The sequence below is a fragment of the Abramis brama genome (assembly GCF_963993115.1).
Source record: "Abramis brama genome assembly, chromosome: 25".
Taxonomy (NCBI): Eukaryota; Metazoa; Chordata; class Actinopteri; order Cypriniformes; family Leuciscidae; genus Abramis; species Abramis brama.
The window spans coordinates 13,118,380-13,146,160 of record NC_139987.1 but is presented as its reverse complement, the minus strand read 5'-3'; the positions used below and the strand labels follow the sequence as shown (position 1 = coordinate 13,146,160).

Here is a 27,781-nt window from a genome sequence, read left to right as displayed (position 1 = left end):
AGACACTTATGTAGAAGAATAGTGCTATTCCCACTTGGGATCGAGATAGAGAGTCTATTATCATGTGCTGGAATATCTGCACACTCATGACTATTGCACACACACCAGGGATGTGTGGTGAATTTAGGTTATTTTAGTCCGATATAAATTCATAGTTCAGTTTCATTTGATGTTAACACAGTTTTAAGGTTATATACACAAACTACAGTTCAAAAATTTGTGGTCAGTACGATTTTATGCTCACCAAGGCTACATTTATTTGATGAAAAAATACAGTGATAACTATAATATTGTGAAATATTATTATAGTTTATATTATATTATTACAATACAAGTAACAGCTTTTTGTTTAATATATTTTAAAATTTAATTTATTCCTGTAATGGTAAAGCTGAATTTTCAGCATCATTATTCCAGTCTTCAGTCTCACATGATCTTTTTGATATCATTATAATATGCTAATTTGCTGCTCAAGAAACAATAATAATAATAATAATAATAATAATAATAATAATAATAATAATATGTTGGAAACAGTTGTGCTGCTTAATATTTTTGGGGAAGCCATTTATTTTCACCATTCTTTGATTGACAGAAAGCTCAAAAGAACAGCATTCATTTGATAGAGAAATCCTATTAAATGTCTTTAATGTCACTTTTGATCACTTAAAAAGTATTAATTCCTTTTAACAAATATACAGTATATATATAAATACTGTACATACAGTGTGCACAATTCCACTTGCCTATATTGAAATTTACATTTACAATACGTCATTTAGCAGACATTTATATCAAACGCATAAAGAACTTGGCAATACTAGAAATACTGCAATGTCAAGTTTTAGGAATAACCATGAGGTACAGAAGCTAGGGGCTGAAGTCGATTGTGAGTCAAGTCTCCCGTGTGCTTTGCGTGCAAAGCTTTATTTGTATGATGCACTATGTAGAGCGTTTCAAAACATTCACTTAAAGTATGATTTCATTTAGGATGTTACCTTAGGCAGTATGCAGTTCACTAGGTTTTGAACTGAGCTTTACAAAAGCACACGTCTAGCCCGGCCTTTCTTTCTAGCTCTCTCTTTCTCTTTTGTCTCTCACTCGCGGCCACACACAGCGTACAAATAAATGCTGCTCAGGCTACAGGCACCTGTCGTTCTTGATACTAATTGACATCTTTGAGATGGCGGGAGCTGCTGTCTGTGCCCGTCTCTGTCAGGATACAGCTAATAGCATCTGGCATTCTGCTACAGTAAGTGGTCGAGTGATTTGATCAGGATGAAGCAGCGTCAGAGCCTCACTTTACCTCCTGGGTGTCCCTTTAGCACTGCTGTTCTCAGGGAACAAATGAATCCCAGGAAGAGCAGGATTCTGAAGAAACAGCATCCTGTGGAGGATCGGTAAACAATTACTTGAAGCTTGCAGGAGGTGTTGGCATATTAGTCACTGAACAATGCAGTGAAGTACCCAGGTTATAATCTGTCAGAATATTACAATAGAATATTATGTCAGAATATTACAAAATCACAGTTAACATTGTCTAGCTTTAAATGGATAGTTGGCCAAAAAAAACAAACATTTTTTTTCCACCCGCTTGTTTTTTTAAACCATTACGGCTAATTTTGACTGTATGTAAGACAAACAACATATTAATTTATAAATTAATACTTCCCCCCAAAAATATTTGTATCTTTGACTATTTTGCATTAAAAAAAAGGTGTTTGTCCATAATGCTGTTTCCAAAATCACACATTCATGTGTCTAACTTTGGTCGGTAAAAATTAAATCACAGATCATTTTATTTCAAATTCATTTACTAATGTTAATGTCAAATTCAACTGCAATTTTTCTTGGTTTATTAAATATATGATATAATTATATATTATATAAGTAACAGTAACAGTACTGTTAGTCAATTAATCTGTCATTTAAAATGATCTGTGATTTAATTTATATATAACAAATAATAATAATAAATAATACATATAATAATAATAATAATAGCAACAACAACAAAAATATATTAACATAATATAAATATATTGTTAATAAATGGCAATTATTATAATTATTATTATAATTATTATTTTATAAAATAACAACTGTTATTATTAAAACTATATGAATAACAACAACTATATATTATTATACCCATTATTAATAATATATTGTATTAATAATGTATTATTATTAACAATTATTATTTCATCAAGAACAATAATACAAAGATAACAAATAAAGAAATACTAGTAATAGCAAAAAAAAAAAAAAAAAGCATGACACCCATTAAAGGCAGGGTAGGTAGGAATGGTCTAAAAAACTTCTTTTTCAAATTTGTTTAAACTTTATGTTCATATCAATACATAATTAAAATGTAAGTACTCTGAAAAAGAAAGTATAAAAATCGAGTGTCTGTAGACCTCTCAGGACTGTTTTAAAGACAGTTCATTATTTCCATTCACTCCACCCCCTCCCTTCTGGGCTCCTTCCAATGCCACGCCCCCAAAACACATGAACGCGCGACTCCAACCGCTGAGCTGAAGACGCATTATTTACCTGAGAGAAGCAGAGAGGAAGGAGCACAGTGCATGTAGTGACATCATGTCAGAATCACATGTAATAAAAAAATCTAACGCTAATTGCTTATGAATATAAACAAATAAGATGTATTTTAGTACTCACTATCAAGCTAGCATATTGATATTGGTAAATTTAAAATATATATTTTTTGATTCGCTAACGAGCTAGTTATATAAGCTAAAAACAGGTTGCATTGATACACTTTTTTACATTACCATCAGTTATATTGTGATGAAGATGAATTTCGTGTAAGATTCATAACATATATGGTGTTCTGCATGTAGGGGTGGGAGATATTGACAAAAATGAATATCTCGATATTTTTTTCCAATATCTAGATATAGATATTCAGGCGATATTTTTGCCATCCTTCAAAGAAATGTGAGCAAACTGGCAAAGAAGGTCCAGTTGGTCTTTTGACTTGCTGCATTTGACCTATATTATTCTAGGCTATAGAAAAAACAATAAAGGAGCTAACTAAACAGAATCTGTGGCACCCCCTACTTTTTCCACTTACAAAAAAAAAAAAAAAAAAAAAAACTTAACTAGGCACTTCTTGCAACAGTGATTATTAAATCAAACAACAATATTGTTGATGATCAATTCAAAGTAAAAAAAAATTAACATTTTCAAAACGGTATAAATCCATTCATTTTTCCCCCAAAACGCTATAAATCCATCTTTTTTTTCTTTTTTTTTCTAAATTTATGGTTTGTCTTTTTAAAAAAGTTTTTGTCTTTTATTTTTCGTGTTTGCATTTATGAGGAAAAAACAATATTACTTGACAGTTCTCCATTATGGACGCGAGCGCTCTGAAAGCTGCACTGAGACTTTCAAACTTTAACAGAGACCTCAAAACAGAAAGCACAAAGCCTTTCTTTAAAACGAATTTCGTTTTGTATTAATTGTATCTTAATTTTAATATATTTTTTTTTCATTAATTCATTAATATTTTCATTCCTGCATTAAATACATAAAGTAAATATAGGCTATCAATCACAACATAAGGTGCTTGAACTGGAGATTATATCATCGTGAACCGAACCGTAGCCTCGCCTCACAGGCCTAAAAAATGTGGAATATATTTACAGAAATCTGGTTCTAAACAAAACCATCCAAAACAAAATAAAACTATGTAGCCTAAATGTGCATTTCTCCGGTGCATGCGTTCACTAGCCTACTGCGAAGATCGCGAGTCAAATATCGTCAACTTCATCTTTGCAGCCGACACAGAAATTAATAAACAATTAAAATGTCTTATTGCAATATTTTACACATTCATAATCATTACTTTTGCTGGTTCTTTGAGGCAGCTTTTTAGGTTTATGGCGTTTTGGAAAAGAGCTCTTCACGTACAAACACCGTTTCACCAAGGCACAGCAGCCCTTCAGCACATAAGAACAAAAAGAGAAAAAGCACGGACTTACTAATTACGAAACTTTGATGTGGTTGAACAGCTGAAACAGTCACAAATTCCTCTGCAACTCAAACATTCGAAGGAAGAGAACAGCATTACAGTTTTCAGCGCGTCCTCCTTTGATTGCTGTGTTGTGACTGGAAAAGTGCATGCAGGAGCACATGCGCAAAATGTAGGTTTGTAAAATGTCCTTTTGTAAAATAAAAATAATTTTAGGGCGAAGCAGAGGAGGTCGTGCAAGAGGCCGTGGCGTGCAACTAGGGTCCGAGGAAGTAGAGGCTGAGGACGGGGTGGTCGCTGGAAAGCTACGCTGATATTGACACGCGTTTTATTTCTTTGTTTATCCAAAGACTTTTTGTTCATTACCTTTTCTTGTACTGTCTTCTTTTTTTTGCCTTGTTTGCCTTCACTAACTGCATGCCGGTAATGTGAATTTTGATTGCTCTTTCTCTGCCATTGTTTTGCTATTCCTAGGTTCAGTGCCTCTCGAATTCCTCAAATCAAACGTGCGCGCGGCCGCGCGCAAGTGGGCAGATCCCGTGGCAAAAGGGTTGTTGCCATGGTTGCGAGAGAGAGTGACAGTCGCCTAAGCCAATCCTTTGATTCGTCCCGAATCGAAATAATGAGCTGTGTTTAATACAGATTAAACGGTCTAGAGTCACTTGATTTTTATACTCTTTTTTTCAGAGTACTTACATTTTAATTATGTATTGATATATATAGAAAGTTTTAACAAATTTGGATCTTTTTTTTTTTTTATAGTCCTACCTACCCTGCCTTTAACACCCATAAACTCCTCCACAAACTTTTGCAACAACAGAAAAGCAAAGTATCTCAAGGTCTCCCAATATGTGTGGACATTGTGGCACTGCACTTTAAATGAATCACAAACTGGTCTACTTTAAAGCACCCAGTAGATTAAGCATGTCCTTTTGCGGCTGGGAACCAATTTAAAGCCTGATTAATTGCATGATACACTAAACCTCTGAAGCACAATCCTGGAACCTGTACGTGCCACTCGACTTTTAACCCACGTGTCTTTACAGAGCAAAGGCATAGATGACACGATCCTTGGAATGGCATCTTTCTCCACGCCTTAAAGTGTGTTTATGTAAGCTAGCATAGCCGGAAACCTCTAGAGGCCCAGTATCAGTCATTAAATTAATGAGCATATCTCTGGAGATCCTTCATGCAAAACAAAGATGTCACAACAGGCTGTTCTTCATGATGAGATCTGTTCATCCCCGAGCAGACATGGTGAAAGATGTCCTTATGCACATTTGTTCCTCCATAATGGACAAAACATTTTTTTTTTTTTTTGTTATGTTGTGCCCTGAAATAACCAATGTATGTCCCTGACACAAGAAGGTTAGAGATTTGTCTTCAAAAGTATACCGTTTGAAAATCAATTATCAAAACAACCAGCATGATCCAAGTCACCCTGACCACACAGTGTGAAATGAAGAGCTAAAACACCACCAGAGATTACAGTTTTGGAAGAAAATCAATGATAAAGGCAGAGATAAAGGCAGTCTCCTGTGGACACTCAATGACAAGACATGCTCTGAGGAGAGCTTTCCAACCCTCTATTCAATGGAAACAAAAAGTCAAGAACGTTTTACTTTCGTCTGCGGCGCGCAGACGTGTTCAGACTGGCAGACGACAGAGTCTGACGTACAATTTCAATTACAGATAGTACGAGGGGAACAATTCTCAGACCTTCAAAGGTAGCATTACACATCTGCGGGGAGGTTCAATTTAATCTCCAAAGCAAGCCGGAAGCAGTATCAGGGGTTTAATTAAGAATAAAATTTAATTTACAAACTTCTCTTGAATTAACGAAGACAAACTCATTATTAAAGCCTGCATATAAACAAGCCAATTACACCCAGAGGCGTGAAAAACAAAATAGCCTATGAAATCGTGTTTTAAAGCAATTTCAGCGTCATACAATTAAAATGAAGTGAACATACCCCAGTCAGAGAGAAGATGAAACAATGGTCTGAGGTGTCGATAATAAAGCGTGGGTTCGGGGATGGCACGAGACCAGTCATTTAATGAGGCACTCATTAAAGTAGATTCACAGAACTAGAACGCCTGCAGGAAGGAAGAATGAGAGAATCAAATGCAGAAAAAAAAGCCATTTTAATGGACAGAATGTGAAAAACAGAAGATTGATTTTAGCTATCAGAAATTTGCAGGTGGTCTATGGACAAAGGTGTGTGTGAACTGGAGAACATGGGGAGGCCGACACTAGTTATAATTTTCACTCCAGTGAATATTCATCAGGTTGCATTAATTATTGAAGGCCATATTATGTATAAACACTTACATTAAAGATTTGGCCAAAATGTGATGAAATGTGATACAATTAATGATGAAATATATATATAAATATAAACTCTTGGCTTGGCAAATAGTACTGCGTACTGTAAAAAGTAATAAACTGCATTAAAAAAAAAGAAAACCTACAAACCTCTGCAAGAGTCAAGCATTTTTTACTCAAAACCATAGTTCCTGAGACGTTGAGACGACTGTCAAAAAGTGGCCCAATTCTCTGTGTGACAACTAGATAACTCCCCTTCATAGTGGAAATGTGATTGTGTGATACATGTGTACGAATATGCTTTTCTGTGTGGTTGTTTTCAAGAGTGTCCAAGTGTTCTTGGCTACTGAAAGCACGTGTACTCTAGTCTTTTAGTTATGGATGTGATTAAAGAGGCTAAGCAGAGGAAGCGCTGCTCTCTGATCCTCCCTTGAGCACCCGCTGTCAGCCGCTAAAGAGACAGGGGCTGGAAATGAATCCTCTCTTTACAAAGCCAGTTAAAAAAAGACTTCAGAGCCACACCGACACCCCAGAGACCAGCCTGTCCAGCTTGCATCAGCCTGCTACACCCAACGCCTGCCAGCTATATCTGGCTGAGGGCCAGAACAAGCTTCAGCTGAGCTGTGTTACGGCAACATTAACCTAGACAAGATTTATATATCAGTTCAGCACAACACTTCCTGAATTCAGCATAAAACCTGTATGACGTCAATGACATCAAACATCATTGGTTTTCATGCGTCTATGGGTCTCATTCGTTAACCAGTGTGTAAAGCCTGTATGCAAACATTTTCACTAATAAATCATGATTTCACAAACTCAATACCACACAAAAAATAAATATAAGAGAATAAATACATATTTCTTTATTGTAATTATAATGAATATGTATAATAATAAATTATGAATAAATAAGAAAAAACTAATAATAATAATAATTATTATTATTATTATTATAAAATGTGTTTTCTTAATAATAATGATTATTATTATTATTGAATATACTGAATAATTTGTATTTTAAAATAAGAAAATAAATAAGAATTTATTAAATAAGAAAATAATAAGTAAAAAATTATTTTATTATTAAATAAGAAAAGAAATAAATGTATAAGTACATATTATTTTTATAATTAAATTGTTTTCTTAATTATTATTGAATATACTAAAAAAATATTAAAAACAAAAAAACAATTCAATGATTAATTGTTATTATTAAATAAGAAAATAAATAATTACTACTATTTTTATTAAATAAGAAAATATTGAATGTGTTCAATTATTATTGTTATTAAATAAGAATAACAATTTATATTTATTGTTATAATTAAACAAGATAAATAAATATATTAAATAATTATTCGATAATTATATAAGAAAAATAAATAATTTATTCTTGTTATTGTTATTATTATTATTATTATTATTATTATTATTAGAACACAGTGAGTGGACCATGAAGAATAGTCCTCTGATATCGGCACACACTGCTAGGTTTGATCGGATTCAGTGTGCAGAAAGGCATGATAGCCGGGCCACTCAGTCTCTGACAGCAGAACGGTCCTCAAGCTTTCTGCAGAGAGGTGCTAGAGCCCCCTAGAGACTGACCTATCCGAGAGAAAGACAGTTTTATTGTCCTTTCTCTTCAGGTCAAACAGAGTGTTGGAATGTTGGAGAAACTGCAGTCCTGTTGTGAATAGAGCCCTTCATACACCTGATGAAAAGATCCACAACAGCCACGCATGTGGGAGTATTTGATGTAAACAATGAGTCAGAGCTTAAAAGACGTGCAGGTTGTCCATCAAGGTTTATTTACTCAAACAATATAGCAGCTCAGTAGGCTCAGAGTGGGACACGGTTGTCAATTCCAATGTCAATTTAACTTCTTCCTCATATTAACACTGTTGTCAGGTTTTCATGTACGCCTTAGGGTCCAATTAGTCATATCACAAAGTTGGCAGATAAAATAAAAATTCTGATCAATAAAATGTGCACTCAACACAAATGCTAATTATTAACAGGAATATAAAACAAATAACAGCATATAACTAACTAAATTAGTGCCTAAAATATTTGCACAACCTGGAAAGTGTAGGCTACATAAAAATAATAATAATAAATTATATGTATTAAAATAGAAAAGTTATTTTAAATCGTAATACGATTTCACAATACTACTGTTTTTACTGTATTTCTGATCAAATAAATACTAAAATAAAAGAAAAAATTTTGTGAACTATCCCTTTAAGATAAAAAATAATGACAGAAGTCATAGTCAGGGGGAGTGACATAACAGAATGTGGGAGCGAACACTGGATGGAGACGGCAACTGGTGGTGCATGGCGAGATCAGAGGACAAAAAGAGCGATGTGAAACATCTCGCCTCTCTCCATCATTGAATCATCTGATTGACCTGCAGATCAAAGTGGTCAGAGCCGATCTGAAGCAGTGTCAAGCTCTCAGTCATACTCTTAAAAGTACTGGCTTGGCAAGAACAGGAAGAAGTGGGCTGCCACCCAGAAGGTCTGGAGTTTGAGCATTGCTGCCGGCATGCTAGTCCTGTGACATCTCCTTGAGATGCCCGCTGTGTACCGCTAGCGTGCCCTTGAGCAAACCACTTAAACCATTTCTGCTGCAGGGGACAAGACTTATACTGCAGTGTGACCTCTCTGTTAGATAAGAGACTCGGCATCTTTCACTCAAAACACCACAACATCCTGTCAAAAGATGACACATAAAGACGAGCTATAGTGAAGTACTGCATCTTTGACTTAGATATGTGTTGTTTAGTATCTACTCATCTATCTAGTGATCATAAAATCAAAATTGATTTTTTTGAATGTTTTCTAATGGAATTTTGCAGTATTCATTATAAATCATTGATCTGTGCAGGTCTTTTTTTTTTCTAAAATCATTTGCCCTTGTAATTTTTAAAGTGCCCCTATTATGTTTTTTTGAATATTACCTTTCATGCACTGTGCAATATAGCCGTTTGTGAATGTAAAGGGTCTGCAAAGTTTAAAGATCAAAGTGCAAGTCAAAAAATATATATATTGTCGCCAAAAAAAAAAAAATCATTCTGAACTGGCGTAACGAGTCGCCAGTAATTCCAGCCTCACCTCCTGATACAAACCTATATAGGTTTGTAACAAATTTGCATAACGCCAGTCTATGGTCTTCATTGGCTGCCTGCGGAAAAACGTATTTTCGTTTTTTTTGCGGGGAAAAAAAATATTCTCGTCGCTTCATAACATTAAGGTTAAACCACTGGAGTCACATGGACTATTTTAACGATGTCTTTACTACCCTTATGGGCTTTGAAAGTGGTAATAACGTTGCTGTCTATACGGAGGGGTCAGAAAGCTCTCAGATTTCATAAAAAATATCTTCACTTGTGTTCCAAAGATGAACGAAGGTCTTTCGTGTTTGGAACGACATGAGGGTGATTAATTAATGACAGAATTAATTTTTGGGTGAACTAAACCTTTAATAGCATTATTCCAATAAAATGATCATGACTGTAATTGGGATTAAAAATTGGCTTTTGTGATAAAAGAAATTTGGCCTCTAATTTTATCAGAAAGTGCAACAGAATACATGTTTTTCTTCATGGTATATAAATAAGAAGTGTAAAGACGACAAACTGCAATATAGAATAACTACATTGTTTTTCTTCATAAAGATATAGATAGATAGATGCATATCATGAACAGTAAGAAATATTTATGGCTGGTAAATTTCCTCCTTTCACCAACATTAGCACAAAATGTTAATTTTGTATCCTGCTTAAACCACACAGTTATTTACCAACCTGATTTTAGCTGCCCTAATTTAATCCACTCGATGTGTTCATGATAATGTGTGACCTAATGAGACAATGATCAAAGGAACACAAGAGATGACATCTTCAAGAAAAGGTCACTTTCATTCATCTTCACATAACACTAATAGAGATCCCATTAGAGGCGGTGGACTATCATTATTAGGGTTGTTGATGATGCACTGATTATGTGGCAGATTCAAAAATAAATGATGCACATGCATATAGACGGAGTGAGCTCTTTTCAAAAGAGCCCTTTACACCCTGTACTAATAAAACACAAGTGAATATAACGATGTGCTAGATAGCTAGTCACTCTCAGGTCGTCATGTTAATGTTAACTAGCGTTTCTAAAATTCAAACTTGGGTTTGTTTCATAAAAACAAAAACATTTCTCATGAATGTAGATTGGTTTCTTATGTAAGTTTATGTAAGTTTTGGCCTAACAGTTTTGGGCAACTTTTATACTTTTAATAGTTTTAAATCTATTATTACTTTTAATTAAAACTCTGAGGTTGTGCAAGATCCCCCATTTTCCAACAGAGTCGTTGGAGCCCAAAGCAATTCCACTGGCTGAGACAACTAACCCCGATCTCATTAGAAAAGATTTTGAAAGAATTTGAACAATTATTCATACAGATTTTAGATTTCAGAAATTATCAAGCATGAAAATCCACACCCTAAAGCTAACCATCATTGGGGCATAAGCAGATCATACGAAAATGTACAAATGAGATGAATTCATACAAATTAGCCAGCAATTCGCCAAAATGTAAAATAATTAAAATTGTCATCAGAGTCTGTTGGACAACTTTTGTATACGTGTCTGATTAAATGATAGTAAACTGCTTTACAATCCATTTATTCGTAATCATAATGTCTAAATTACATGTCACAATATATTACAGAAGGTAAAATGGTAAAATACAAAAACATTTCCCTTTATTTGTTTTCAGTTAGCCTTTATTATAATGTAGTCACAAGGTAATGTTTGTTTTATAAATATTTCTTTATTTATTCAAGTATTAATTAATTAATTAATTTATGATTTGACAAAAAAAGGGGACATTTATTGTATTGTACACAGAGTTATTTATTGAGTTTTGGGGGGGAAATACAACTGTTGCCACTAGAGGGAGTACGTTGTGGGTTACTGTTGTGTGGTGTTACTGTTAACCTCAGACGCTACAAGCTGCGACTGAAGAAAGCCATTTAAGTCTTTGTCATTTATTTCTCCAGATAATTCAGCTATGTTCATAAAAAGTAAAAATGTGTACCATTGTTAACCCGAATAACGTCTTCGTGGTGGTTAGATGTCCGGATGAAAGTAACAGTAAAATGATGGTTGATCTGTGTTGTGATGTGGTCGATTCACATGTAAATAATACAATTTAATTCAGTATGCAGTAATTTACCAATATTTCAATTTCCAGAAATAAATTAGAAATACACACCGGTTTGTTGATGGACATACTCTTGTTAATGCTGATGGTGAGGAATTACAGTTGCAACATCTCATAATGTACCTTAAACTGAGTAGCTTAGGCTATCACTGAGAAACGTCCTGCTAAAGTCATCCTTGTGATGGAGGTTCGGGTTGAATAAGTGGTTCTTCCAATGTTTTGTCATCCAACTCGCGTTCAGATTGATATGATAAAATCTGGGTAAAATCGACGCCATCGTTAGTGTCTTTACAGTGTGCAAAATCGCTGAGGACTGAGGGACAGAGCATCCGAAACGCGCTGTCCACGGTAGACCAATCACAACAGACTGGGCCATCTGGCCAATCAGAGCACAGTAGAGCCTCGGGCCGATTCATCTGACGAGTAGTTTGAGAATCATTAAACAATGTGGTGATGTGCAATATATATTATGAGAAAATGAAACGTGATGCATGTAGCAATGATGCATGTAGCCTAAACCTGTTGTAGGAGACCTGCAAAACAAAATTAGGAGCTTTTAAAGTAGCATAATAGGGGCACTTTAATAAAGAGACAATACGAGCTGTGACTGAGGAAAGCCACTGAAGTCTTCAGGTACTTGTAATTTATTTACGCGTTCCACACCCGGGACCAGAAACATAAGCAAGCTAACACAGCTAAGCTTAACTAAAGGTAAGCTAGCAGCTTGGCGTATGCACTGAATATGACACTATATTACAAAAGCTAAAATGTTCAAATTAAACATTTCCCTTTTAGCCATTCCAGTTAGCCTTTGGTTAACAGGCCATAACAGCTTAGCCTACATATCGCATATGAAATTATATGAACCAAAAATTAACAAATGTAACATTTCACCTTATTTGTTTTCAGTTAGCATTTGGTTAGCAAGCACACATTTCACATAATATACAGAGGCTTGGAAAGGTCAAATTAAATATTTCCCTTGAGCTAACAGCTTAGCCTACTAGTTTAGGAAAGCACAAACAGGTTAATCAAAGCTCTTTTGATTAGCAAGATATCATGATAATGCACATGTTTTTGATCAGGTACTGAGGAAAGGAGATAGTATTCTGCAGGAGACTAGGATCTTGTATGACACCGGAAATGTTTGAGCTGATCACAACTAAGGTATAAGCAAAGATATCGTAGCATATACAGTCTGGAGAACTCAGTAAAAATCCTTTTAAGTCTCATTATAGTGAAGCTAAGCATGATTTTGTGTATTCAAATTCAGAATGATTGTTCCCATCTGACGAAACTTTAATCAGAACTTCATTTGTTCCACTACTCTTGTCTGGGTGCAATTTCTATCTGTTTACAAGCTCAAACTAGTTTCATTGCTGATAACGACAAGCAAGACTGCCTGATTTTCACAATTTTATTAATCAAATTATTCATTGAAATGATGCAGGCTGCGTTTATTATATTCAGCCTCGCTGAATTTGTCCCAGAGTCTTTGCCTCAGAGGAACAAACACACACAAGTGGCACGCCAACACACGCAAGCACACTTTTTAGAGGTTATGTATATGGATTACATCAGACACTTACTCATTTTCTGAATCAAATGCTGTGCTCACTGAGTCCAACAATGTAATAAGATATTTTAGTCCTTTGGCAGAATACAAAGTCTCAAATGCGTGTTCTTTTGACAAGCAAATATTACAGACGACAGCCGCTCTTGGCCTTTGGAAGTAATTTAACTTGAGGACATCAGACCCTTTACACAGATCACATAATTCCCTATTTGTCTCAGTAACTCTGTATCATTGCTTGTCTCTCTAAATACTACATCTCTATATTTAAATATGTGTGCCTCAATACACCGTGTGTCACATTTCCTCCATAATCACCAAGATGCTGCTTTGATTTGATATTTTACAGCTTATATTTCCCCACGTTGCAATCAGCTGCCACATTCATGGATCTAACGTCACTTGTATCCATCCCTATAGACCCACACTGTCACCGTTATGTTCAGCTTAATTCAGTTCATGGACTTTTAGTTTGTTTTCATTAGTCACTTGTATCTCTGTCTTCGTTTCCCGCCACTGTTTCATCACAGCTGTTCTTTATTTTGTCATCATCACCATGTATTTAAATTCCTCCTTGAGCACTCTTCAGTTGTCCGGTATTGTTTGTGTTTCACACGCTTTCTCAAATGTTGGCTGTCTGGTTTTGAGTTGATTAAATACACCTTGTGTTATATTCGCTTCATCTTTGGATTTAGCGTCACACATACACACACACACACACACACACACACACACACACACACACACACAAACACACACAAAGAATTTAATAGAGCCATCGGTAACACTTTAGAATCCTGTTCATCATAAATGAATTACTACATAAGAACAAACGAGTAACGCAATATTAATATGCAACTACTATTACAGTAACTAACACAAAACTCTGATTAATGAATTATTAGCGGTCAGTTGAACGTGGTAGTAGTTCACTGGAGTGAATTCAGGTTGATTGGGACACTTTTTCCAAGTCATTTGAATGGCAAAAAGTGTCACAATCACCCTGAATTCACCCCTATTAGCTGATCAGAAACTACCGGTACTCTTTTTTTATACCTCCCAGAGGACTACTATGAGAACTATATACAGGTTCATAATTAATGTGAATAATGTATAATGTAGTATAAGTTCTAGTAATGACTGAAGTCATTGCAAGCATTTAAGGTTTTGGATAGTAATTCCTTCTGAAGGATTTGATAGTTCTTCAGTCGTTAGTACTAGTGGGTTCCCATGATCTTCACTTTAGAATGAATTATACATAATGCATTATTCACATTAATTATGAATATACTGTAGTAGTTCTTACAGTAGTCCTGGGAGGTATGATTTTTTTTTATTGATTAGCTAATAGTGAACTACTGCAATTCAACTGATTGCTGTTACTTACTAATTAGTTATTCTTGTTAGTTACCACTGGGGCGGCAGTGGTTCATGTAGGTTGTCTACAAACCGAAAGGTTGGTGGTTCAATCCCCGGTTCCACTTGACCAAGTGTCGAGGTGTCCATGAGCACCTAACCCCAGCTGCTCCCGACGAGCTGGATGGCGCCTTGCATGGCTGACACCGCCGTCGGTGTATGAATGAGTGAGTGAATGAGTGAGTGAATGAGTGAATGGGTGAATGTGAGGCTATGTAAAGCGCTTTGGTGGCCATAGGTCTGTGAAAGCGCTATATAAATGCAGTCCATCCATTTACCATTTAATAGTAGTTACTAGAATGTTAATACTCATTTGTACCTGTGTAGTGATTCATTAATGACGGAACAGTTACCGAGTCATCAATTCCCTTCTTCCCATTTACAGCACTCATTGCTTCATTATTATTTCATAGTATGTGATTTTGATATTACAAGACCATGATAACAAGCTTCAAAATCTGTGAGGAATGGAAAAGACACATGTGATACTAAATCGTACCATACCAATTATCTGCCAATCATTTTTAGGTTATTTTTGTGTATGTTCTTTTCTCTTTTTACATTTATATCACTTCTGCTATCATCTAACGGTCAGGGGTGTGTGGTAATAGCCAACACGCACGGAGGAGAACAAGTGCTAATCCAAACAATACACAGTCTTTGTTAATAAAACCACAAATGTAGAAGATCACTGGAGATGTACGGAAGAAACTCAAACCACATATAAAGCGGATGAGAACCAACAAACACAACTGAAAACTCAGGGCTGGGCAAAAAAGGGACAGTTGAATCTAATCAGTGACTATGGAAAATAAACAGGGTAAAGCAGGGACTAAACTATGGGTCTGTTTACATGTAACAGTTTCATTTTTATGCATTTTGGCCTTTCATTTACATGGCAATGGGATTTTGGGGGCCCGAACATGCAACCTTTTGAAAACGGGTTTCAAAGTTTTTCAAATCTCTGTGTAAACTACAAAAACATGAATTTGTAAAAATGGTGATGTCATCACACTCATATATTACGCGTTAAGCCTATAGGCACGTATTGTTTCTTGACAAGTTGACATCGCCATCTACTAGCCTAACATACATAATACAGCATTTTAGTCATTTTCGCGGATCTGTGTGAATGGGATCGTCTTGACAATATGTTGTCTGTACATGAAAAACGCAAAAGAAAAACATTTCAGTTTTTAGTACATCATTGTCGTGTAAACATACCCTAAACAGAAACACATTAACAAAATGAAAACTAGTGACAAACTAAACTAAACATATTCCTGACACTAACACTCACTTATTCTTTAAAAACACTGTTAAATGTAATCTTTAGCAAATCTCAAAATGATTATCTGTTTTACATACTGTGCATTATAATAAAATCACTTAGTATTTAAAACTTGTAGCATTTCGTTTTTAATGCGTTTTATTTTTTCTTTGATTTAGGCAAATAGTATATTAATTTAATTAATAACATGAAAGTACTTATCGGCTTTTGTGCCAGAACTTTAATATCAGTGCATTCCATACTTTTTTTGTATCCTGATTACATAACATCATTCATTACTAGTATTTATTACCACACTCAATTTTAGGTTTTAAAGTTTTATTTTTCATTCATTTATTTTAGACAAAATAATATAGAATTTTAATATTGGCCAGAATTATAATGTGTCCCTACTAATGTATCCTGATTATGTAACACCGTTAGTAGGCTGAAATATCTTGCGTTTGTTAAACTGAGCATTCATACTCTCTCCACTGTAGATTCCTGTCACATCTCATTTAAAGATGTGAACTAACAGTAAATTCTAATAATAACAAAGAAAGAAGCTAAATGTTCATGGGGGCCAGTGGGACATTTGCCATCCAGCCTGATTGTTTGATATAATATCCACAAACAATAACATCTGATGTCAGCAGGGGCTTTCAAATTTGACGTGATCTTTATGTCTACTGCATATGCGAAAATGTGACCGCAGCTTGTCGCATTGCATTCTGACAGGAAATCGAGGAAGACTTGCTGACTGTCGACGCATAATCGAAATAAGGTCATAATTATCCGTTGAAGCAGTGCACTGTGCTTATCAGGACTATAAACTCCATCACTCCATCCAATCTACTCTAGACATAAGAGCATCTCTCCATTAAGCTGTTTGATTAAAAATAAAACTATACCGCACAGCTTAAAGCAAACCAAGCAACTATCACAGACGTAAATCTTTCTAGACTATAAAAATAAACCAGTTCCTGTCTCTCTCGTGGTGTAGCTCATTTCCTGTATCTCTGCTGCTGCTGTTGTTTGACTCTTTCTGTTAAGACACTTGGTCTCACAGATATGGAGTTTCTGATGACAGAGGCAACTTACAAACTTCTTATCATTTTATGCATGATACAAGGTAAGAAGGGCTTGTATTTCTACCTACAAAGAAAAACATTTAGTAGCTTTTTAACTGAACTGGCCACGTGGTTAGTTGTTTAATGACGTGAAACTGATTGTGTTGTCCTATTTATTAATTTAGTCAAAAATGCATTCAAATTGCAATTTGACTTCATGCAGGTCTCGTATGATAAGCCTGATTTTCATTTCTGTGTTAAAATGAATGAAGTCAAAAATTACAGAATGATACAACTGTCCTGATTTCATAATAAAAACAAAAACATAATTAAAAGAATTAATTGTTGAGAGCAAAAAAAAAAAACTTAAAGTATTTATCAAGCAAATTCTATTATTAGGAATTTACTTCACTGCTTATTAATATTTCAAAAACTTTTGTCTGCCAAATACAAGTCTTGTTGGTCCAACCAACAAGCAGAAACATCCTGAAAAAACAACAACAAAAATGATAGGAAATTAAAAGACCACATAAACCCTTGAAAAATATCAGACAATGTGATTTATCACAAAGCAAGGTTAGTTCAGGTTGTAAGATGCCATGTGGTGTAACAAAAAATGTAATGATACAAATGTATGCATGTATAAATAAATAAAATACATTATATCTTAGAATATATAACTATTTTTAAATGATGATTAAAATAGGCTCACTCTATAACACTCTAATCCAAGGAAGATGAAGATATAACACAGGGTTCCTTTAAATCAGTGGTTCTCAACCTCTCCTGCAGGGACCCCGACAGGCCATGTTTCTGTTTTAACCCTGAAATGGCACACCTGATTCAATTAATGAGTAGTTATTAGAGTAGGAAGAGTAGGAATTAGTCAATTAATCAATTAGTCAACTACTCATTAAGCCTTTAATTATTTGAATCAGGTGTGCCATTTCAGGGTTAAAACAGAAACATGGCCTGTCAGGGGGTCCCTGCAGGAGAGGTTGAGAACCACTGCTTTAAATAGATCCAAATAGACAACCAACATGCGAGACAGCGTGTAAACAAACACAAACAATACCAGACAACCGAAGATTGCACAAGGAAGAACTTAGATACATGGTGGTGATGACAAAATAACGAACAGCTGTGATGATTAGTGTTAGTGTCCATGGAACACGTGACTGATGAAAACAAACAGAAAGTCCATGATAACTAAACAAACTGAAGATAATGGTGACACACTCACATGCATACAACGTGTATGGGAAATATATTGCCTTTTATTTAATGCTTAAAAACAATAAATAAATAAACTTTTATCTTGAAATATATATTTAAATCATCATTAAAAATGTACAAAAAACTTTAAATGTAATTAAATTATACTACAGATGACACTGAACTTTTTATAATGCCTTAAAGGTGAAAACTTGTCAATAACACATCTCTTAGAATAAATTAACATTGACCAATGATGCAATCTGTAGTTTCACGAAAGAAACTGATTATCACTCATGAAAATGGTTTATCAGGAACGTACGGAATGCTTATACATCATAACGTGTCCGTAACTGCTGTGGAGGGACAGAACGTCAGCCTGCCATGCTTTGTGGGAGAGGAACATGAAATCAAAGTTATCCAGCTGGAATGGATTAAACAGCAAAAAGGAGATGAGAAGAATGATAAGAAGATCGTGGTGTTCCATCCGACAATGCCAGCACATTACTTTCAAACCGGTCCTCTTCTGACGACGATGACCAGTTCAAAAACTAGACAGCTACAGGGCTCTGTCCTGACCCTGTATGAAGTTACCATGAAAGACAGTGGAAACTATATGTGCGAAATTACTTCTTATCCTAATGGCTCGATTAAAAGAACTACAAAGCTGCAGGTCACAGGTAGGTAAACTGCTCACGGTAACCTACATTCTCATTCTCAAAAATGTAAAAGTGAAAAAGCAGCAGCTGTCTGCTAATTTCAGAACCTCCAGCATCAGCGAAGATGTCACATCCATACAGATTCATAAAAGAGGGAGATGAAGTGAAAATAACTTGTTCAGCAAGCCCTCCACCACTCCGTTATAAACTTAGACGGTCAAAGGTGAGTCAGATTGAAAAATCGGCATTTCTAAATGCCACGGTCTATACAGCTGTTGAGTTGATCTCATTCTCCTCATCAGGACAAGCTATTTTGGATGGAAAGCTTGAATGGAGAGTTCATTTTACCAAAAGTCACCAGAAACAACAGCGATTTGTACATCTGTTTACCTGAATGGAACTCATTTGTCCAAAATGAGCAAGGTCTCAATACCACTATGGAACTGACTGTCAATTGTGAGTGTTGAGAATACAAAAAAATAAGTTTTTGAATTAATCTTTATCATTCTCTGTTAAATTAAAGCTTATATAAGTAAACAAAATCCATATCAAATATATCCTATTCTTCCAAACAGTTCTTGATGACATTGAGTGTAACACAAGCAGCCCTTTTAATGTCAGTTTTGGTGAGGATGTGACGATTTCTTGTATTGCAAAAGCATCTCAGTACTTACACTATAAGTGGATGAAGGTAAGACTGTTAAATATTAAGAGATTGAAATTAAATATGTAAGAAGTATTGTTTTAAATAAATCGTTTGTAGTGTATTAACTCAAGTTTGCTTAAAATGACAAATTCATTTGATGATTTTTAGGATGACACAACACTGTCTCTCTCAAACACTTTGTCTCTGACTTCCGTGACATCTAACCAGTCAGGAACATACAAACTGACAGCTGTCTTTCAGGACAATCAGCTCCAGACAGACATAGAGTTTTCTGTCCATGTTCTCTCGAAGCAAACTGAAGGTAAGAAAAAGCTTTATTTTCCTTCTTTTTTTTTTTTTTGCGATCATATGGCACTTCCATTTTTAACTGTGAATATGAAATGATAAAGTCCCAGTTTGCCCAAAGCAGATGCACAATAGAGTGCAAACCATGGAAAAACTCAATACCACAACTGAAGCCAATGCATTAATAATACATTTTGGAACATAGGCAAATTGATCAATTTCCCTCAGTCGAAACTCTCCAGGAGTTGTTTCTATATGTGTGTGTAGGTCAGGATTTGTCTACATTGTGGAATTAAATGTCTCCACAAGGATATTACAACCTGAAATCATCTACAGTACATTTTAACCAGCTGATGGTCCACATAAGGAAAACATAAATAAACTAAATAATCTAATGTAAAAAATAAGATCATTATCATTCATTTGGGTCACCACGCAAGTAATAAGTATTCTGCCATGTCAGACTAATTGTGACAGTGAATAAAATCATTGTGCAAACAAATTTTATAATATAATATATTATAATACAATTCATTTTAAAAACCACTTAAAGGGATAGTTCACCCAAAAATGAAAATGATTCCATAATTTACTCACCCTCAAGCCATGTGTATATGACTTTTTTCTTTCAGCCAAACACAATCTGAGTTATATAAAAAAATATATCCTGGCTCTTCTAAGCTTTATAATGGCAGTGAATGGTACCTTGTTTTTTGAAGCCCAAAAAATAGCATCCATCTGTAAGCCCGTCTAGATCGGTCCAAAGGCGGCATCCGATAGAACGGGTGAAGGTCTCTGCGTGTTGCTGTCTTTCCGCGTGGCAAAGTAACTTAATTCCATTGAAGCTTTTATCTGACTCCATTTTATATCCGACTCCATTTTATCACAACCTCGAATTTAGGTTAGATAGCCAATTGGTTATAATACTTTAACAATACATTTGATTGTTCTATTTAACTCTTTACTTATTAGGAAGCTATGTCGCTCAGAGGTCCTCACGCCTTATTTAACATGGGTCTCACGATCACAGTCTCACCAGCTTCGGTCACCCAACAGAGGTAATTGCTATATACCTGAGATCAGTCGCATTCAAGCTTGCAATCAAAGATACTTTGGTATAGCCCCCATGGAATTGCATTCACTTGAATTTAAAGTAACGTTTACTTCAGCAGAGGTATGGCCACTACTACAGACATAAGTCAACCAACTTTACTTCTCTTATAATAGCTTTGGGTTGGCCATGCCGTGGTTTCCCACGTACACTTATCTAAAGTACACTGTTAAAAAAATCTGTAGAAATTACAGTATTATTGGCAGCTACTTGCCAGTAACTTACTGTAGATTTAAATTGATGTTATTTACTGGCAACAGTTTGTTCAAAGTTAAATGAACATTAAACATTAACAAGTCTTTATCTTTACAGAATAAAACTAAAATAACAGCCTCATGCAAAGCATTCTGGGAACCAAAATCTGAAGGAAAAAAACAGAAAAAGGTTGATGAAGATTTCTGGTTCCCAGAATGCTTTGCATTAGGTTGTTATTTTATATATTTTATTTTATTCTGTAAAGACAAAGACTTGTTAATGTTTAATGTTCATTTAACTTTGAGCAAACTGTTGCCAGTAAATAACATCGATTTAAATCTAGTAAAGTTACTGGCAAACAGCTGCAAAACTACAGCAAATTTTTTACAGTGTAACATTAAATTAAACAAGAGCTAAGACACACACACAGATTTAGGTTGGTCAAGCAGCACTTTTGCTGCCCTAAACAGAAATTCCCTTCACGTCTTTTGAAAACCTAGTACACTTGAATTAGTGCCAAATATTAGTCGTCACTAATCTGACGCAAAACTTAGGGTAACATACGAATCCGTTTAGTCTACTTGGCAAACCAATTTCAGAGTCAGTCGGCAATAAAGAGAGAAGATGCGAACCTGACATTCTAAAATACATGATGCGGAGTGCCTGCATACACTCCGCATTACAGGCTAATTTGAGTTACAAATCGCCATGAACCTCTTGTTGCATTTCTTTATATAGACAGAAACTTCTTTCACATGGAAACACTTGCTAACAATGAGAATTTGCATTCTGAGTTTACACCTTTTTGGGAGCAGAGTGCCATTTGCCAAGGTATCTCTTAACTCTTAAGAACTTTATTACCTTTTGGTTTACTTCTTTGGGAATGAGACATTTGTACCAGTCGCACTGAGACATTTCAAATAATACCAAACATATATAATACTGTATGTAATTATTCACACTAAACCATATAGATTTTTGGGTGAATATCTGGTGATCTCAGCATGAGAGAGAGACAAGATGGGGGAGGTGATTGACTCAGGGATGCTAGTTTCTCAAGAGAGAGTCAAATGTTAATTTCCAGGAAGGTAATTGTCTTCTCGGGAGTGGTCGTTCCTCAACCAGACTGCACGGCATTTCTCAATTCTTTACACATCCATCATAAAAGTAATCCAGAAGGCTCCAGGGGGTTAATAAAGGCCTTCTGAAGTGAAGCAATGTGTTTTTGTAAGAAAATATCCATAATTATAACTTTATAAATAATTGGCTTACAGTAACGGCCATACGCAAGTCGAGTTCCAGCCGAAGAGTGACCTCTAACCCAAAGCATGGCGTATAAATGAACGCGGAGGTACAGAGGATTGAGTAAAACAAAATTCATGAATTAGAAGTCTAAAACGTGAATTTTTTAAGAGAAATGTCAGAGGAGCTTGAGTTTGTTGCTCAGCCCTATGTTTGATACAGTTTTTAAAGTTATAATTATGGATATGTTCTTACAAAAATGCATCGCTTCACTTCAGAAGGCCTTTATTAACCCCCTGGAGCCGTGTGTGTATTACTTTTATGATGGATGGATGCGCTTTTTTGGGCTTTTTTAAGGTACCATTCACTCCCATTATAAAGCTTGGAAGAGCCAGGATATATATTTTAATATAACTCCAATTGTGTTTGGCTGGATGGCTTGAGGGTGAGTAAATTGTGGGATAATTATAATTTTAATTTTTGAGTGAACATTTGAACTTGACGCACGAACGCAGTTGCCCAGCCCTGTTTGTTTGAACCGCGAGAGGGGTCATTTGCCGCCATTACGTTGTGCGTCAAAAGTGTTACTCTTTTGCCGTAAATCGACCCGTACGGCCGTCTGCTGGAAGCTAGTTATTTCAGTCATTAAAGTTTAAAATATGGATATTTTTCTTACACAAACACATCGCTTCACTTCAGAAAACCTTTAATAACGCCCGAAGAGCCGTGTAGAGCACTTTAATCATGAATAGATGCACTTTAATGGCCTTCCAAAGTCAAACGGCCATTCACTCCCATTATCAAGCTTGGAAGAGCCAGGACATTTTTTAATATAACTCCGATTGTATTCGTCTGAAAGAAGAATGTCATATACACCTAGGATGGCTTCAGGGTGACTAAATCATGGGCTAATTTTTATTTTTGGGTGAACTATCCCTTTAACCCATGTAGGGTGGCAGGAATGCAGGAGCCTATCTCAGCGTCCCCAACTTAGGCAGGGAAACACCCTGGAAGGATGGCCAGTCCATCATAGATATTGTTTTATATTATATTATATTATATTATATATTAGAACTGTGTGCAAAAAAATGTTTACGAATATTTCCTAATTTACATTCGTTATATGTTTTATATTTTCCCTATAATAATTGCTGTTGAAGGAATGACAACACCTTTCTCAGTAAGAATCACCAAACATCTGAGGAACTTCACCTCCATGGGGATCAGCTCATGGAACACTGGTGCTATTGAGACGACAACAGAATCTGGTCACTTCCTAACCAGCACATCAAAACCAAATGCTACAACGACAAACCTACAACCCAGACACACCAGCCAAAGCACTCCTCTCACTGGCAACTCTTCTGCTCCACCTGTTGGCAATGCATCTACGTTACATACAAGCACTGTAAAATCTACAGGCAGCTCTTGTACAGAAAATCCAAGCACACGTCCAGAAACAGTTACCGGAAGAAATATAGTTACTTCTGTTATAACAAAGAAAAACATCACCACCACTGTGACAACATCGGGAGGTAAATGACTCTTCTGAAAGTCACCATGAAATAAAACCTGACCATATTTACTTTTTAATACATTACATTTAATACATTTTATCCTTCCTCTGTCCCTGAAACAACTTTAATTTTCTGACGTCACATAGTTCGTACGGGTCTTGTGATGAGCACCTTAGTGGAGGTTTCAAACATTAAAGGGTTAGTTCACCTAAAAATGAAAATTCTGTTATTAATTACTCACCCTCATGTTGTTCCAAACCCTTAAGACTTTCATTTATCTTCAGAACACAAATTAAGATATTTTTGATGAAATCTGAGCTTTCTGTCCCTCTGTTGACAGCTACGCAACTGACACTTCGACGCCTCAAAAAGTTCATAAAGAGATCATAAAACTAATCCATATGAATTGAGTGGTTTAGTCCAAATTTTCTGAAGAGACACGATCGCTTTATACGATAAAGAGACTCAGTTTAGACTTTTATTCACATATAAACATTGATCAGTGAACTTAAACAGAAGCTCAACCGAACCTGCTTGACGCACGAGAACAAACCTCATTGGTCCTTGCTGAAGCTCAAATGTGCTGCTTAACACACGAGAATGAACCTCACTGATTCTCACACGTCAAGCGAACATGCTTGAGCTTCCGTTTATCACAACTGATGTGTGAGTTGATGAATGTTTACATGTGAATAAAAGCCTTAATTCAATCTGTTCATCATACAAAGGGATTGTGTCTCTTCAGAAAGTTTGGACTAAACCGCTCAATTCATATAGTTAGTTTTACAATCTCTTTATGAACTTTTTGAAGCGTCAAAGTTGCGTAGCTGCCAATGGAGGGACAGAAATCTCTCAGATTTCATCAGAAATATCTTCATTTTTGTTCCAAAGATGAACGAAAGTCTTATGGGTTTGGAAAGACATGAAGGCGAGTAATTAATTACAGAATTTTCATTTTTGGGTGAACTAAACCTTTAACCATTTCGAACCAGTGCTTCGGAGCTTGTATCAAATTCACCAAGTCATGTGATTTTGTTACGTTGTCGTACCTTGGTTTCGAAACATTTTAACATCGCTAGATGGCACTGATCTGTTAAACTCATGAACATATCTAATGGTTTTAACTGATCTTGGGTACATTTTATAAATGTATATTTATTTTAAATGAATATAATGAATTTTAGTACTTGTGTGTATAATACAAAAAGGAAAACATTTACCTAGTCTGCCAAGCTCTGCCTAACACACAACAAGAACTACACTTTGATAAAAGAACATATTTTACAGAACCCATATATTTAATTGTATTTTAGCCTGTCTGTAGTTGCATTTACGCCGTTTTGACCAGCAGGTGCCGCAAGTCTGTGGTGTTCTGAGCGCTTCGAAAGAGTGAATCATTTTGCAAAGAAATTAGTTCAAAAGATTCAGAGTTTGAAAACTTTTTCTAAAAAAGAAGCTTTGTTTCCCCCATCACTACTATTGGAAATGTTTGTTTCAGTTACTGTAACTGCAGCATTCTAAAAGTATTAAAACCGGTTAGTGTTCATTGAAATGTTTTAGCAACAATAGCAAAATAACAAACGATTTAAAAATAAGCTTTACCACATCGAGCAGCTCTCTAGGAAGAACTTGATCTTCAGGATCCCCATCCCGCTCAAACAGGCCTCCACAATCAACCGCATCAATTTGGCATTCAGGCTTGAGTCCATTCTGGTACGGAGCGCCCACTTTTCATGAACAGGTGTGGTATCAAAATCTGATTCCCCGTGAGATTTTCTCCCCTGCATCTTCCTATGAGGGTAAAATTAAGGATTAGGTATTTGTGGCCATGTGGGGGGTGGGTTTTAAAAGATAGGGACCGCTCAGGTACCGGCCTCCCCAACAAATGGAATAAGAAGGAGGGGAGACAAAATTTCACAGGGATTAAGATTTCTGTACAACACCGAATTATGATTTGGATTATTACCCCCTAAATCCCCAATATAGGTAGGAATAGGTGGGTTAGGATTAGGCAATCAGGTAGCACCTTCAATGAAATTAGTCAATTAGTCAAAATTAGGCACAACAACGGTAATGCATCCGGAAATCATCCTATGGATTAAATTTCAATAAAAAAAGAAAAACATTTCATTTTCACTTGGAAATATATCACATTACTAATGTCACATATGCTACAAAGGTTTTTATATTTTATTAAAATCAAGTCATCAGTCACGTATTAGGCTATAACTGGAATATTCTCTGAATTAAATTATAAATTAAAACTATGAATTAAACTAGTAATAAAAATTAGTCGCTAATGTTTTATGTTGATTTTAAACAAATGTAATACACACAATGAAGTCATCTGATGTTTTTTGGCTGTAAAAGGGAAACCCATATAAGATCTGTTTGATTTAAAGTGTGTGATGATTGATATCAATGTGTTGCTTTCAAAAAGACATGCATGACAGTATCAACAGGATATGAATTTAGGCCAAGACTTGAGCTAATCGTAAAACTATTATTGGTTGTCTTTTCCTTGCATCTCTCTCGTCTCTCTTTCAGAATCAAAAAGCGCAGCATATATCGCTGTTCCGATTGTGTTGCTGTTGTTCGTGTTGACTGTGCTTCTATACAAAAGACACCTGAACCAAAAAAAGTGAGACTCCGCAAAATCATCAGAACATCCACTGTCCTTTTACACAATTGCATCCTACACATTTTCAGTCCATTTATCTACATTTTTACTTTTTCTTTTTCAGAATGGATATGCCACCCCCTTTCAAACCTCCTCCACCACCAGTCAAATACACATCAGTGAGGAACCATGATGTCCCCATGACTGATATTCTTGTATGAATGTGTCATGCACTTTTGTACTCACAAACCGTGGGCCACATATATACTGACTAGAAGATTTTTGCTGAAAATCTTCACTTAAAATGAAAAGAATCAATTACTCATTCTCATGTTGTTCCAAACCAAACCAGTTCCGTTCATCTACAAAACACAAATTAAGCTATTTTTAATGATGCCTGAGAGATTTATTTTCCTTCATTGAAAGCCCATGCAACCAAAATGTATGTAATCCATGGATTACTAAAATGTAATCCATATTAATTGAGCAGTTTAAATCAAGTCTTCCAAAGAAAACCGGTCGCTTTAAATGATGAATCGATTTAGTTTATGCTTTTGTTTACATATTAACATTGATAAACACACATATACATTAAATATGTTAAAAAAATATATGCTTTTCGAAGATGAATGAATCTCGTTCAATTTTCATTTTTGTGTGAAATAACCCTTCGTTTTATTTTGTAAAAATATGAGATCATCCATATTTTTTGTGTTTTTTTGTGATTTTTTTACTGCTAATTTCCTCTTTTGTGTCTTTCTGAATAGGTTGTACATATAATGTGTTGCTCTTTTAAATAGTTTGTTCTTTTTTGTAACTTTTAAAAATGTGAAAATTGAACAAACATTAAATCTATTATTGAATGTCTTGAGTTTTACTTACCTATCTCTACTCCTACATTGTAGCAATGTAAAAATTTCCCTAAAATGTGTGAATTTTTAAAAGATAACAACATGTGATGGTGGGTGGAGATTGGGTCAAAAAGTGGGTAAATTCCAGACATATGAAATATGATGAGTACCCATAGGAAACTTTAAAGTTTAATCAGAAAATCATCTATCATGTTCAATAGATCAGGTGGTTATTGTAATGTTGACTTTTAATACCATTACAATACAGCTGCAAAAAAAAAAAAAAAAAGACGACGAAAAAGTGAGTGCTATCATGAATCAGATACCTTCAGGCCTAAAGCCTATATGTTAATGCTGCCCTCATGTTGTGGCTGCATGTTCTACTAACAAAGAGAAGGCTAGCAACTGATTGTTTCAGGCCTCATAAAACCACAGTTTACACCTCAGATAGTCAAGACAAACCAACTGCCAAAACCACATCAGACAGTGACCAATGGAGATAGAATGTATCCTTAACCTTTCAGGCCAAAACTACAAAAACAAA

The 27,781-nt window shown here is 35.3% G+C and overlaps 1 protein-coding gene and 1 long non-coding RNA gene across 2 annotated transcripts; one reads left to right on the top strand and one right to left on the bottom strand.

The window, feature by feature from the left end:
- Positions 1 to 661: 661 nt before the first annotated feature.
- Positions 662 to 26,306, bottom strand: LOC311076227. Its single transcript, XR_014604629.1, has 3 exons — positions 25,369 to 26,306; positions 5,971 to 6,094; positions 662 to 1,387 (listed from the first exon to the last, which is right to left on the bottom strand). It is a non-coding gene; the product is annotated as an uncharacterized lncRNA (long non-coding RNA).
- On the top strand, positions 16,661 to 27,504 carry LOC311076225 (nectin-4). Its single transcript, XM_084104255.1, has 9 exons — positions 16,661 to 16,937; positions 18,405 to 18,770; positions 18,854 to 18,972; positions 19,052 to 19,205; positions 19,325 to 19,440; positions 19,564 to 19,717; positions 23,410 to 23,784; positions 26,314 to 26,407; positions 26,511 to 27,504. The coding sequence occupies exons 1-9, from the start codon at positions 16,877 to 16,879 to the stop codon at positions 26,605 to 26,607; spliced, it is 1,536 nt and encodes a 511-aa protein (XP_083960381.1). The 5' UTR covers positions 16,661 to 16,876; the 3' UTR covers positions 26,608 to 27,504.
- Positions 27,505 to 27,781: the final 277 nt, after the last annotated feature.

What these genes read in the sequence shown, in the direction of transcription:
- LOC311076225 (XM_084104255.1), top strand. Translation starts at nt 16,877, where the DNA reads ATGGAGTTTCTGATGACAGAGGCAACTTACAAACTTCTTATCATTTTA. An exon ending in TATGGAACTGACTGTCAATT is followed by an intron (nt 19,206 to 19,324) that starts GTGAGTGTTGAG and finishes TCTTCCAAACAG; the next exon opens with TTCTTGATGACATTGAGTGT. An exon ending in AGACACCTGAACCAAAAAAA is followed by an intron (nt 26,408 to 26,510) that starts GTGAGACTCCGC and finishes TTTCTTTTTCAG; the next exon opens with AATGGATATGCCACCCCCTT.